A 13,857-nucleotide genomic window follows, 5' to 3' on the forward strand; every position below is an offset into this window, starting at 1 on the left:
TGGCTGCTTTTTTCATCTGGTTCTAAGTAAATTCCAGATAACCCACTTTCTGCCACTGGGTGATTTTTGCAACTCATCAGCATGTTATTGAGGTTCCCATGGTAGGTACTTTTCATGAGGAGGTTCAACTTTGGTTGGTGTCCTTCACCTATGCAAGAGTTACCCAACATGGTGCCCTCCGGTTCCATCAACCCTAGCCAGCAGGGTCAGTGGTCAGGGATGAAGGCAGCCCTGTTTAGGGAGGCTTTTAAGGTTTAATAGATTACTGTATTTTATTTTTCTGTTGGAAGCCGCCCAGAGCGGCTGTGGAAACCCAGCCAGATGGGCGGGGTATAAATAATAAATTATTATTATTATTATAGTAGTCCAACAAAATCTTGAGGGCACCATATTTGGCTACCCATAAGTCATAGACTGCCCGGCAAGTATGAAAAAGTTGACTTTGAGGTTATCTAACTAACATGGTCATCTCAGCACAAGAATTATGTTACAGTAAGAAATAGTGATGAAGATTGCAGATCTCTGGATTTCTTTCTTTTTTTTTTACATATAGCTTAGTATTCTGCAAATGGCCTTTCCCCCCAGAATAGTCAAAGTTTGTTCTCTTTTTCCTGGTTAGAGGGTAAGAAAAAGGCATTAATATGCCAGGGATCCAAAGGACTCCTCAGCTAGTTCCATGAAAAAAAGCGATGGATTTCAATTTAATGAATAATAACAAAACCACACCCCAAATACCCAGAATGCTGCATAGTAAAAGGTTTTTAAACTAATTAAAAACAAAAACAAAACATAGCTTATGGCATGGAGTAGGGAAGGGTAACGATTAAGTGCTATATGCAAGATAGCTTGCACTAAATTCTCTACTCCCTGGTATATAATAATGTAAATAAATACAGTGGTACCTCTACTTACGAATAACTCTACTTACGAATGTTTCTACTTACCAATAGAGCTCTGTCCGCCATCTTGGATGCGGTTTAGATAGGATTTTTTCTACTTACAAATTTTTAGATAGGGTTGCTTCTACTTACGGATTTTTTCTCCCAATGCATTCCTACGGGATTCGACTTACAATTTTTTTTTACTTACGAATGTGCATTCAGAACCCATTAAATTCGTAAGTAGAGGTACCAATGTATGTTAATATCAGCCTGGCCCAGTTTTCCTAAGGTTGCAAAGGCCTGATTCACATGATGCAGGAAGCTAAAATATCGCTCATAGGAACAATGAGAAGGTGCAGGCTTCCATAGGGAAGTTGGCAAACAATTTGCTTCTCCCCAGTAAGTTTCACTACTGCAACACGCTAAGCCAAGCTTTGGCTTAGGGTGTTGTCCAAACTCGGGCTAGTGGTTATGCTCTCTCTCTCTCTACACTTGCCATTAGCTGCAGCCAAAGTTTGTTCTTAGCTGTGGGTTGCAGTTAGTGAGGAGAAGGCTCAACCGCAAGCCCCAGTTCGGACAGCACATGAAGGCATACCTTGGCTTCCTTCAGTGTGGCAGTAAAGAAGACCAGGGAGCAGGTAAGCGCTGTGAGATCCTTTCTGGGAGCTTGTAACATTTGCGTGTTGTGAACCAGGCCTGTGTGATTCACTTCAGAAGCGCCCTTGGGAATTCTGGTACGAATTGCAGAATAGGCAAAGCAACACACTGCTTCACCTCGTTTTGTCAGTGAAAGTTGGCCCTTGGAAGTAGCCCAGTGAGGCAGACATCCAGCTTCCTAAGAATCAATACCACTGCTCTTTCTGGCTCCAGATAGTGAAATAATGCAGTGGTAATGAGGCTGCTCCTAAGAACAGGTCAGGGTTTGTATATAAATGTTGGAGAAGGCGAATGGCATAGCTTACCCCAGGGTTTGTTTTGGGGGGATGGTACATGTGTGCGTGTTTTAATCTCAATCTAGCTGCGCAACTGATGCGGTAAACCTGTTTAATGTGCAGTTGTTCTGAAAGTTATTTGGGCCCCTGCATCACAGGCAACAAAGCAGTAACTGTGGAAATGGGTGGTGGCAGTCGGAAATGTCCCTTCTCACTCTTTTCTCTGGTTGCATGAGAACATTAGGCCCTAACAATGCTTGCTGCATGTAGGTCACAGGGCACAACCTAGCTAACTTTAACTTGATATTAACAGAGCCACATGGGAATAAATGAATATAGGATTGCAGCCCGGTGTATTTAAACATTTTAAATTGTCACAGCAATTAGGCATTTCTGAATGATGCAAAATGCTCCAAAACCAGAAGGTAACATATGTACTTCAGATGTTATGTTCATGAGGAATCAATGAACCTGTTTTGCCCATGAAAATGAAAGCTGTTTTTTTGTGAACGGAACTTGCATGGTTCACTAGAGAAACAGTTTTGGTGTCACTATTTTATATATAAGACAGTGGGTTGTGTCCAAAGTTGTTATTATTATTTAACATCTATAGCATCATCCTATATAATAATGTCCATGTTGTCCCTGCGTCCAGATGTCCCGTGTGTCCCTGGGTCACTGCGCATGTGCCCCAGGGATACAGGGATTGGACAGCAGAGACTGCGCGCGCGCACTCTCCCCCCACTCTGCCTCCTCCAACCGCCGCTCCCGCCGGGGTGGAGGCCGGCGAAGGCCTCCTCACAACCCTCCCTGGCCGTGAGGAGCGGCGGTTGGAGGAGGCGGGGGGGGGGAGAGTGCGCGCGTCCTTCCTGTCGGCGGCTGGGGGAGAGGAAGGAAGGAGGAGAAAGCGCCGCTTTCTCCTCCTCCGTTCCTGTCCCCCTGCCGCCGACAGCAAGGACGGGTCCCAGGGTTCGGAGAAGCGCTTCTCCGAACCCTGGGATGTCTGCTTCCTGTCGGCGGCTGCGGGAGAGGAACGGAGAAGGAGAAAGCAGCGCTTTCTCCTCCTCCGTTCCTGTCCCCCTGCCGCCGACAGCAAGGACAGGTCCCAGGGTTCGGAGAAGCGCTGCGCAAGCGCTTCTCCGAACCCCAGGATTCTAGCGCCCGTTATTGAACGGGCTGAAAACCACTAGTCCTATATAATAATGTCCATGTTGTCCCTGCGTCCAGATGTCCCGTGTGTCCCTGGGTCACTGCGCATGTGCCCCAGGGATACAGGGATTGGACAGCAGAGACTGCGCGCGCGCACTCTCCCCCCACTCTGCCTCCTCCAACCGCCGCTCCCGCCGGGGTGGAGGCCGGCGAAGGCCTCCTCACAACCCTCCCTGGCCGTGAGGAGCGGCGGTTGGAGGAGGCGGGGGGGGGAGAGTGCGCGCGTCCTTCCTGTCGGCGGCTGGGGGAGAGGAAGGAAGGAGGAGAAAGCGCCGCTTTCTCCTCCTCCGTTCCTGTCCCCCTGCCGCCGACAGCAAGGACGGGTCCCAGGGTTCGGAGAAGCGCTGCGCAAGCGCTTCTCCGAACCCTGGGATGTCTGCTTCCTGTCGGCGGCTGCGGGAGAGGAACGGAGAAGGAGAAAGCAGCGCTTTCTCCTCCTCCGTTCCTGTCCCCCTGCCGCCGACAGCAAGGACGGGTCCCAGGGTTCGGAGAAGCGCTGCGCAAGCGCTTCTCCGAACCATGGGATGTCTGCTTCCTGTCGGCGGCTGCGGGAGAGGAACGGAGGAGGAGAAAGCAGCGCTTTCTCCTCCTTCGTTCCTGTCCCCCTGCCGCCGATAGCAAGGACAGGTCCCAGGGTTCAGAGAAGCGCTGTGCAAGCGCTTCTCCGAACTCTGGGATGTCTGCTTCCTGTCGGTGGCTGCAGGAGAGGAACGGAGGAGGAGAAAGCAGCGCTTTCTCCTCCTTCGTTCCTGTCCCCCTGCCGCTGACAGCAAGGACAGGTCCCAGGGTTCGAAGAAGCGCTGCGCAAGCGCTTCTCCGAACCCTGGGAGTTCTGCTTCCTGTCGGCGGCTGCGGGAGAGGAACGGAGGAGGAGAAAGCAGCGCTTTCTCCTCCTCCGTTCCTGTCCCCCTGCCGCCGACAACAATGACAGGTCCCAGGGTTCGGAGAAGCGCTGTGCAAGCGCTTCTCCGAACCCTGGGAGGTGTCCTTGCTGTCGGCGGCTGCGGGAGAGGAACGGAGGAGGAGAAAGCAGCGCTTTCTCCTCCTCCGTTCCTGTCCCCTTGCCGCCGACAGCAATGACAGGTCCCAGGGTTCGGAGAAGCGCTGCGCAAGCGCTTCTCCGAACCCCAGGATGTTCTAGAGCCCGTTATTGAACGGGCTGAAATACACTAGTATATATATATATATATATATATATATATATATATATATATATATATATAATGAGAAAGTCGTGCTTAAAAGTGTACCCATTGAAATTAATTTCACTGTGTCGTCTCTGAGCGGGAGTTGCTTTAGATTCAACCCATAATATGTCTATAATGTAACTACAAATTCAGAAGCAGACCATCTCCCCCCCCCCCTTTCCCCTGCCTAGCATGAAGCAATAGAATTTTGTTTTTTTTAAAATGTGGGGTTCCTAATCTCTGTGGGTTTTGTCTCAAGCGTTAAATGGCCCTTCACATTTGCTGATGCTTCTCTTGCTTTGTTTTTCATAAACAAACAGCAAAGCCGGATTGAAGACCGCTTGGAAAGACTGGATGATGCTATTCACGTTCTCCGGAATCATGCAGTGGGGCCTTCAACTGCCATGCCCGGTAGTCATAGCGACATGCATGGCTTAATAGGGCCCTCTCATAATGGAGCAATGGGAGGTCTTGGGTCAGGATATGGGACAGGCCTTCTTTCAGCCAATAGACACTCGCTAATGGTAAGCTATAAAGATTAAACACTGCTCTTAAAAAATAACAACTACTACAACAGTGAAGTAATTAGAATTTTTTTTACACTGTTCTTTTTTAAAAAGGCATTTAATTGGGGCAAACTTGAGTCACTCTGAGCTTATAAACATGATACCTTGCTAATATTGTTGGTGCAATTAATTGGTTTTCAAACATACTCATATTATGAAGATCATTTAGCTCTCTTCTGGATGTGTTTTAAAGACACCTATTACTCCTGCCAACCTAGCAGTTCGAAAGCACGTCAAAGTGCAAGTAGATAAATAGGAACCGCTACTGCCGGAAGGTAAACGGCGTTTCCATGTGCTGCTCTGGTTTGCCAGAAGCAGCTTTCTCATGCTGGCCACATGACCTGGAAGCTATACGCCGGCTCCCTCGGCCAATAATGCGAGATGAGCGCGCAACCCCAGAGTCGGTCACGACTGGACCTAATGGTCAGGGGTCCCTTTACCTTTTTTTATTACTTTCATATTGCATATATTTGTAGTTGTAGAATCAACATTCTTTGAATTGTTTGTTTTTATATATTATTATTATTTATGAATTTCATTAGTCACTTTTTACAATGGCAACTCAAAGCAACTTACAATATTTTAAGCAAGGAACATATATATGTGCATACATACAGACATAAAAACCAGCATATTATTTTTTAAAAAACAACAACAATCAAAAAGGCAATTTTATTTTTGAGGGGGGAAAGAGATTAAAACATGCCACCCACAAAGAAAGTCCATAGATAATTAAAAACCCAAGACCTGGAGAAAAAGGAATGTTTTGCCTGGCACTTGAGGTTATATAACAATCGCACCAGGTGAATCTCCCTGGGGAGAGCATTCCACAAGTGGGGAGCCACCACTGACAAAGCCTGTTCTCATGTTGCCACCCTCCAGACCTCCTGTGGAGAGGTCACATGAAAAAGGCCTCAGATAATGATTGTAGGGTTCAGGTTGGTTTGCCTGGGGAGGGTCCTTGAGGTATTGGGTTCCTGAGCCAGATAACACTTCAGTCAAATCCAGCACTTTGTTTTTTTCTGGGGCAAAACCAGCACTTTCAGAATTCAGAACTCCAGAATTCTGAATTAGACAAGTTGTTACACACACAGTCAGGGTAAAGGGGTTCTTGTTCAGCCTGCAGCCTCCTATCTTTGAATGGAGTCTACAAGCTGACCTCCTGGCAACTACAGCAGCGTATTTTTTGTACATTTCTTCATTTTTTTGTTTTCCTCACCCACCTCACACTTCTCTTTTTAGAACATCTTTCCTAGTAAAGAGTTTTTGAAGAACTTGAAAGCATCCCACATTTTTCTGACTTATTTTGTGTAGTTCTCGTAAAGTTATTGCACAACTGCAGTTTTGGGAGTTTCCTCATGTTCACATCAGTCTACATAGAAATCAAGGAATTATTGCCACATTGCTGTGTATTTTCCCTCTTTCTGTAGTTTGATGTAATAGACTTTTCCCCCCATGTGCCATCAAAGCCAACATATTGAAGGCAATTAAGAGATGTGATTTCAGACCAAACCTACGTTAGGCATATGCTTCAGTACTGAATTTGAATTGGAGGACAGGACATTTATTGTTAGTTGGTGTACTTAATCTTTTCATACAGTATTTTTTTACATCGAAGTGCTGAATCTTGTTTGTACTTAACTACACACTTTGCTGCAAATATCCTACACGTTATTGCGTCTCAGAACAGAATAGATAGTGGAATAGCTGTCGCTCTGCTTTTCAGGCAGAAGCAGGGAGCGGTGATGGTGAAACTATTTGCCCCTCTCTCTTAATGGCTTCTCACAGTGGGGAAAAACCATAGCCCAATAGTAGAGCATGTGATTTACATGCAAAAGGTCCCAGGTTGGCATTTCCAGGTTAAATTGGGAAAGATTCCCTGGGGAGCTGCTAATGGGCAGTGAGGATACCATTCGCCTACAGCAGATACATGATAGCCTGTTATTAGGTTGCAGCCTAGCTTAAGGTGTAGAGCAACAGCAGTACTGCCACCATATAAATATATGCTAAAATTAAGAAGTTGGTCGCTATGTATGTAGAGCCCAGATCTGAAAAGGTTGAAGACTATTGGTATAGGATAATACTGGGGTTGACCAGAGACTATTCATGTATGCTACAACCGCGGCAAGGACTTTATTAGCCCAAAAATGGAAACTACAAGAGTTACCGGCGATTGAGGAGTGGCAGACGAAAATGATAAGACTATGCACAGTTAGCAAAGTTGACCTGCGGGATCCGTGACCAGGGAGAGACAAAGTACCAAAGGGAATGGAGTAAATTCATTGATTATATGGAGAAGAACTGTAGAAGTTTATAGAGACACTTGCAGGACTGAAATAAATCCTACGAACTGGTTTAAAATGTGGGTAAAAGGGAACTGTGAGATAAGAGTGAGAAATAAAGCCGAATGACGGGAGGGAGGGAAGTCAAAGCTCAGCAGAGCAAAATGAAATGAGATGGGTGAATATAAGAAGAATTGTTTTTAAAAAAGTTTTTGTTTTTGTTTTGTTTGTTTGTTTATTTGGAAAATTGAATAAAAATTATTTATTTGTTTTTTTAAAAAAGGATAATACTGAGGTTGATAGAACAGTGATCAGTCTCCAAGGCCACTTCTTCTGTAACAAGCAGTCCTTTAGCTAATCTTAAAACATGATATGAAGCAGCTTCAGATTTTAGCTTCTGTGTCAGCTTCTGCTAGGACACAAATCTTTCTACCAGTCCCTTATCCATCAACCCTGTTCAAGTAGTGAGGAGAAATACTCCTTTAAGGTAAGGAAATTTCCTTAGTCCATCAATTCTGATAAGGACTCTGCTCTTGTCAGACCAAAGCCTTGTCTAGTCCAGCTCATTCTCTTTCTAGAGTGGAACTCAGAGGGAAGACCTGAGCACAACAATACTCATCACACTTGTGATTCTCAGCAACTGGCATCCGGAGGCACACTGCCTTATCCTCCGTGAAATTTTCCAATCCCCTTTTAAAGTTTACAGCCAATATGCACTGTGTGAATAAGAACTTCATTTTCTCTGTCCTGATCTTCATCTTCATTGTGTTATGCCAGTTATAGTGTTATGAGCAAGGTAGAAAACCTCTTCCCTAGCTAATTTTTTCATATCATGCTTAAATTTTACATCGGTAGTGTTTTCCCTTACTCTTCTTCCCCACCCCAAACTAAATAACCCAAATGTTGCAACCTTTCCACATAAGGAAGTTGTTTGAACCCCTTTTATCATTTTGGTCGCCCTCTTTTGCACACTTGAAGAGTAGTTTGAATTGAATGGGGCTTACTCCCAGGTGCGTGGTTATAGGAGTATTGTCTAAATCTGGTTCCTCCACTCCCTTTAGTTCAGGAATCCTACTCCTCTTACAGATTCCCATGTCTGCATTTACTTTCATTGTGAATAATTTTCAAAGTTACTATTTTCTGTGTTATCTTTGTATTCTATTATTCAAGATAATCAGTGGTTGAATGTATATAAGCTCAGCTCAGGCAATCATAATTACTACTTAGATGTTGACAGTCAGCAAATATAAAACCTTTTTTATAAGATGAGACTAAACTGGTTGTGCCTACTTTCACAAATATCATTGAGTGGGATTCAACTAATGAATGCCATCAGAAGAAACCCATGCAGGAACTTCAGCTTCTTCAGTGGGACTCCCCCACCCCATGCTCCCTAAAATTAGATTGAGGAGGGGTCAGGAGAAACCCTAGAACAGCATGGGAACAGGAGGGAGGGGTCGTTCTGTCTGGCAAGATGAAATGCTTTTGCCGATGAAGCATTCAGAGGAGCACAATGTTGAATTCCATTCATTTTGGTGTTTGTCAAGTCAAGTTCTGGTTTATTGTTTATCCAATTGACCATTACAATGCACAGTAAAGAGTTTGCAGACTGTCAGAGACAGTCAAACAATCTCCAGCATAACTGGAATAAAACCAAGTATAATTAAAATCAGGTATAAAATTGCACTACAGTTTCTGACATGAACTAAACCAGCAATCTCACATCTGTCAAAACCATCAAAATGACTGGATGGTCATTTGTGGAAAATTTAGTTACGGCAGGAAATCTGCCTTTTAGTACAAAATCCGAAAGGTAGTTGATAGATTTCCCCATGTCGAAACCCAAGGAACATACTGTGAGATTTTTTGGTCTGGTTGAAAGATGTACACGTAAGCAAATACTGTGGCAGAGTCCACTGTTTGGTTCATCCCATAAATACATGTTGTTTTATGAATTTCATAAAGACAAAGAGGAACTTGAGATCAATGGCAAAATCAACACAATGATTTAATGTGCTGCTTTAATCACCATTTGACAATAAAAGCAAACAAATGTCTTAAGAAAGCACACCTGCTTTTTTATTGCAGAAACTAGGTACTCACCCCTGAAAAATGTACTGCTCCCAGTTCATTCCCATTGAGGGGAGACTTAATTTGATAGAAAACAAAAACATCCGTTAATTAGGTCCATTAGGCAAACTACTTCAATATTATGTATTTTTGAATTGTGACCTGAGTTCTACCTGAGGCCATATCTAATAGGAGCCAGAAAAATCTATGATTCCATTCTTCCATCATAGCTCTCCAAGCTTCGTGTTTTGGATCCAAATGTGTCAATTTCCTTTAAACAATTTATTTTAATCTGGCTTTCATGGTAAAAAACTGCACTGCTGATATTTTCCAGACAAGGAGCATCTGATTCAGTAAGCTCTGAAGACTATGGTTATCTTGTCATGGTTAACTTCTCTTTCTGTGATGAATAACAAGACACATGCAAATGTCATTGTAAAACTCTACAGCTCTGAAATAACGTAAAATGTCCAATGGAATGGTTTGCATTCTCTTGTGCACTTACTCCTGTACTCAGTCCCAGAGAATTTGCATGTGTTTCACTTGACATGTCTGCTGAGAGTTCTAAACGAGTGTTGCCAAAATGGGAAGCCAGCCCAGAAGATCCTACAATAGGGACCAGTTTGATCTATCACTCGGGCCAGAAGTCCATGTCCAGATTGTATGCACCAAAAAGAAAGCCAGGGGAAGCATGTATTGGGTTGTGAAGTAGCATCTTAGCCAGGCATAGGCAACCTTGGCTCGCCAGATGTTTTGGAACTACAACTCCCATGATCCCTAGCTAACAGGGCCAGTGGTCAGGGATCATGGGAGTTGTAGTTCCGAAACATCTGGAGAGCCAAGGTTGCCTATGCCCGATCTTAGCAGTTTAGGGGCAAAGCTGGAAAATGTCAGGACTAACTCTCTGCAAGGAATTATAGTGTATGAACAGTACAGCAATGGGCTACATTCAGAACTCATTATTCCAGTTCCCCCTTTAAAAACATGTGATTTGGACCAGCTGCTCTTGGTGAAATACTCTTTGCCCAGGTTTAATGCTTACAAATCAGTGTTGCTGTATGTAGCCAGCCTCCTAATTCAAATCAAGATGAAAGGCACTGGATTTATGGCAGTTATTACCACTGAGTTTTGTTTGTCATTAAAAATGCGGAGAGAAGGACCATTTAAACAAAGGAACTCTGCAGACATTGGCTCTTAAAAGTAAAGTTAAAAGCAATGGTGTTTTGAGCACTGTATTATTAAAGGCTAGAAGTAGACCATAGGAATTTATAGATAACTACATAAACGCTTGCTTGAAATAGTCTACCCACTAGACCAGGAAGCTGGAAAGATGCTTTTTCAGCATCCTCGTTCCTGACTTTCCCCAATAAAAAATATCATGAGCCAGGCACGATTTTGTTTCTGTATCGTAGTTGCTGATAATTCACACAAAAAAAGGAAATTCTGGTTTGTAATATAGATTGCCCTCTGGTGATGTATTAGGTTCCCCTGGGATACATAGGATCTTAAGATTTGGGTTTGTACGAAGTGATTCCATGCACAAGCACATACCACATCGTGTTTAAACAATACTGCTTTTAATGAAGAAATCTGGCTCTATTAAATGCCAGATCTGTGACTTGCAACTATTCCTGTATATCTGCTCTCAATCAAGAGAGAGAAGAGAGGTTCCATTCCCCCCCCCCGACTTCTTGGGTAGCTTTTTTCTCTCTCTCTCCTTTTTTGCTTTGCATATGTTAAACTGATGCAACATCCACCCAGGGCATCACTTCAGAGAGAGTTGTTCCATAAATATGTACTTCTCTCTTATATGCCAGATGTAGCTAGGGAAAGACTTGGGGGCGGGGGGAGGGCGGCCAGAAATGTCAGCTCGGCATATAGTTCTTGATGGAAATATCTGACCCTTGAATTTGGCTCCCTGCAATGAAAGAGCAGGTATTTGTCCTCTGGTTTGTTTGCTTTCTTTATCAAATGGTGGTTATGCAGCATGTAAAGTATGAAACTCGTGTGTTGATTTTGCCGTTGATCTCAAGTTCCTGTTTGCTTATGTGAAATTTATAAAATAATAAATGAACCTCAGGCACAAAGTACAGTTAACACAGTAACGCCAGTGACGGGCAGGCAATTTCTTTTGGAAATAAGACCAAAAAGCAGGGGGGAAAAACCTCTGCCAAAGACAAGCTAGTGAAGGCTTTGCAAATGCCGCTCTTTGTTTCCTCTTTCAGGAGGGGACAGAGAACCCCAGTTTCTGGTAGTTCGTAGACAGCATTATTCATTGTCTGAAACTGTTGCTTGTGAGAAAAGCACCAGGGCTGCTATTTTCTTTCTGGAAAACTGGTCTAAATTTTGAAGGAAAAACACCAAGAACAAAGGAAATAGTTTTTGAGTAGAGTCAGTCTTAAGTTAGCCTTTGACCATTTGATACATTCCACACTGAAAAGGAAGTTGAAAGGGGGGGGATAAAAAAAAATCAAGGAGGACACTGGTAATGTTTTCCACATTTGAATTTTAATACATGAAACAGGCTATAAAACTTTGGCCAGCTGCAGTAAATAAAGTAGCAGTGGGAGGTATGGACCGGAAACTTGTTCAGAATGTGCTGCTGGGAGCTGCTCTGCCCACTGTACACCTTCCTTTGTCAGCTTTGTACCTTTTGGGGGGATGTGGGGAAAGGGGGTACACTTAAAGTAATCTGAGACGTGGTCCAGAACACAAGTTATTTTTCCAGAAGTCTTTTCTTATCAAATAACCAGCACACACTCCTATATGAATTCTACTGCTCATGGGAAGAAGAACCACAACAGCTTATAATATTAATAAAAAAAGAGGGCATGTGTGCAGTGCTGGTTCTCTCCTGCCATTGCCGATTCATCTTTGGAACTCACCTTTTCCACGGAGCTTTGGCCTTAGCCGCTTAAATCTTCCCCTTCGGCCGTAGTAATCAAGCTTACCATTTGCAATCTTTGCATTTCCTTACATTCGCCCTTTGCTCTTCCATTTCTCTCTCGCCTGTGTTGTCGCTCCCACAGTCCAAATTTAGATTTCTGAGCGCTCTGGATTTAGAGACCTGCCTCCTTTTCTGCTTATGAATTTCTAAAAGCAGTCCCACGTACAATGATGGCAGTGCGTTCTGGTCCAAGGCCCTGCAATGCAGGAATCATAGGTAAAGAACTCCTGGCAGATGGCCAACCAGCATCTATTTAAAAAATCTCAAGTGAAAACTTCCATTCATCAGAATAAATGATAGCTTGTACTACAGTCATCAGCTAGACGTGTATAGATATTCCTTTAACCTTGGTAGTGGAGTCAGGCGTGGGATTCCAAAGAGATCATTAGATGGTGGGTTTTTACTGTTTCAACAAACTTTAACTAACTTAAGGCCATTCAAAAAGACTGCAGGAGTTACAGGCCAAAGACTCATTCATATAAGTGGGTCTCTTCCCCCCCCCCCCCGAAAGAAAGCAGCCCACTAGTCCCCAAAAGCATGACTCTTTTAGCTTCTTGATTCTGGCCTATAGCAGCTGGGCTTCCAGGATAGGACTCTGTCTTCTCCATATATAAAATGGGGTAGCCAGATTTTCTCAACTCCACTTCTGTGCAGGAGCAACAAACCGTCATCTCTGGCTCAGATTATGTCTGAACTGGGGATTGTGTCCCCCCCCCCCACTCCAAACAAACCACCACTTCTAGCCATGGTGCTCTTTGGTCCGTAATGCAAAGCCAGAGACGATGCTCTGTTTCTCCAGGGTGCAAGCAGAGAGGAGCATAGCTCACGAGATCAGTGTGTATACAGTGAACCATTAACTAGGGCTTACTGTGATGTGCAAAGGAGGCCAATATGAAAACTCTCTGCCTATGCCCCTGGAGACCACTGCCAACCACTGTCTACTGGACTAGATAGACAAATAATTTGAACCGTATATGTCAAGATTCTTAAAATGCTACCTTGCCCTCTGCTGGGCAAGTTCTCTCTCCAGTGGGAATCAGAACAGTTCCCTGTCATCAGATATAAGAGGTGAGGGCTTTTGAAAGAGACTATCCCAGGAATCAAGTTAAGGTGTTCCGAGAGGCTTCAGTCAGTGAAATAATTTAGGTGCACCCAACTAGTCCAGGCCTTTGCTTTGTAGTCTATGTAACATAAAAACTGATCTACCTGCAACATGGATGTTTGCCCATGATTGCACAGGATATGCTGTGAAAATAGGGCTTCAAATACACCATATTTTTTGGGGAAATCCATTAAAGAAAGAGAATATTGTGGTTAGCAAGCTGACAATGCCTTTTTTGACATGGCAGCCGTTGTTCTGACTTCAGACAGCTCCTGTCACTGTATAAATATTGGACGATTTTGTTTAGAGATGTTTAAAGAGGGTTTGGCAAAGTGGCATTTGTATGATAACACTAGCAGTGGAATTGTGAGGTATATGTTTTCCATGCTCGTGCAACAAATGTTGAGTTGCAGAAGCAGAGAGCTGGTTTGCACATGACACTGAAGCAAACCATGGCTTCGTGCTATATAACACACAAATATGAGGGCTTCCCAGAGATGAGATTGCAGCCACCACACTCCTTCCCCAGTCCTCCTGCTGTGAGCTAAGTCACATAACACTAAATGAGTCTCAGGATTAGCACAGATGGATTGCAGCTGCTTTGTTTCTCCTGTGAGCCTGATCCTTCCGTGGTTTGTCTTAGCATGTTGTCCGAATTCAGATTCTTTGTTGGCCTCCTGG

General features: G+C 43.9%; 1 protein-coding gene and 1 long non-coding RNA gene across 39 annotated transcripts in view; both read left to right on the forward strand.

Annotated features, from left to right (window-relative positions):
• LOC148684471 (uncharacterized) overlaps nucleotides 1–13,857 on the forward strand; it is a 662,448-nt gene that overhangs the window by 602,457 nt on the left and 46,134 nt on the right. The gene's annotated exons all lie outside the window — the stretch shown is intronic.
• Nucleotides 1–13,857, forward strand: part of TCF4 (transcription factor 4) — a 365,743-nt gene that overhangs the window by 321,653 nt on the left and 30,233 nt on the right. For all 38 annotated transcript variants that reach the window (XR_015946088.1, XR_015946085.1, XR_015946086.1 and 35 more), the window contains one exon: nucleotides 4,530–4,733. Coding sequence is in view for 27 of the 38 variants with exons in the window: in XM_035100880.3 (XP_034956771.1) it covers nucleotides 4,530–4,733 (204 nt within the window). In the remaining 11 variants the exon portion in view is untranslated. The remainder of the gene's footprint in view (nucleotides 1–4,529; nucleotides 4,734–13,857) is intronic.

Source organism: Zootoca vivipara, chromosome 10 (assembly GCF_965207765.1).
Source record: "Zootoca vivipara chromosome 10, rZooViv2.hap1.1, whole genome shotgun sequence".
Taxonomy (NCBI): domain Eukaryota; kingdom Metazoa; phylum Chordata; class Lepidosauria; order Squamata; family Lacertidae; genus Zootoca; species Zootoca vivipara.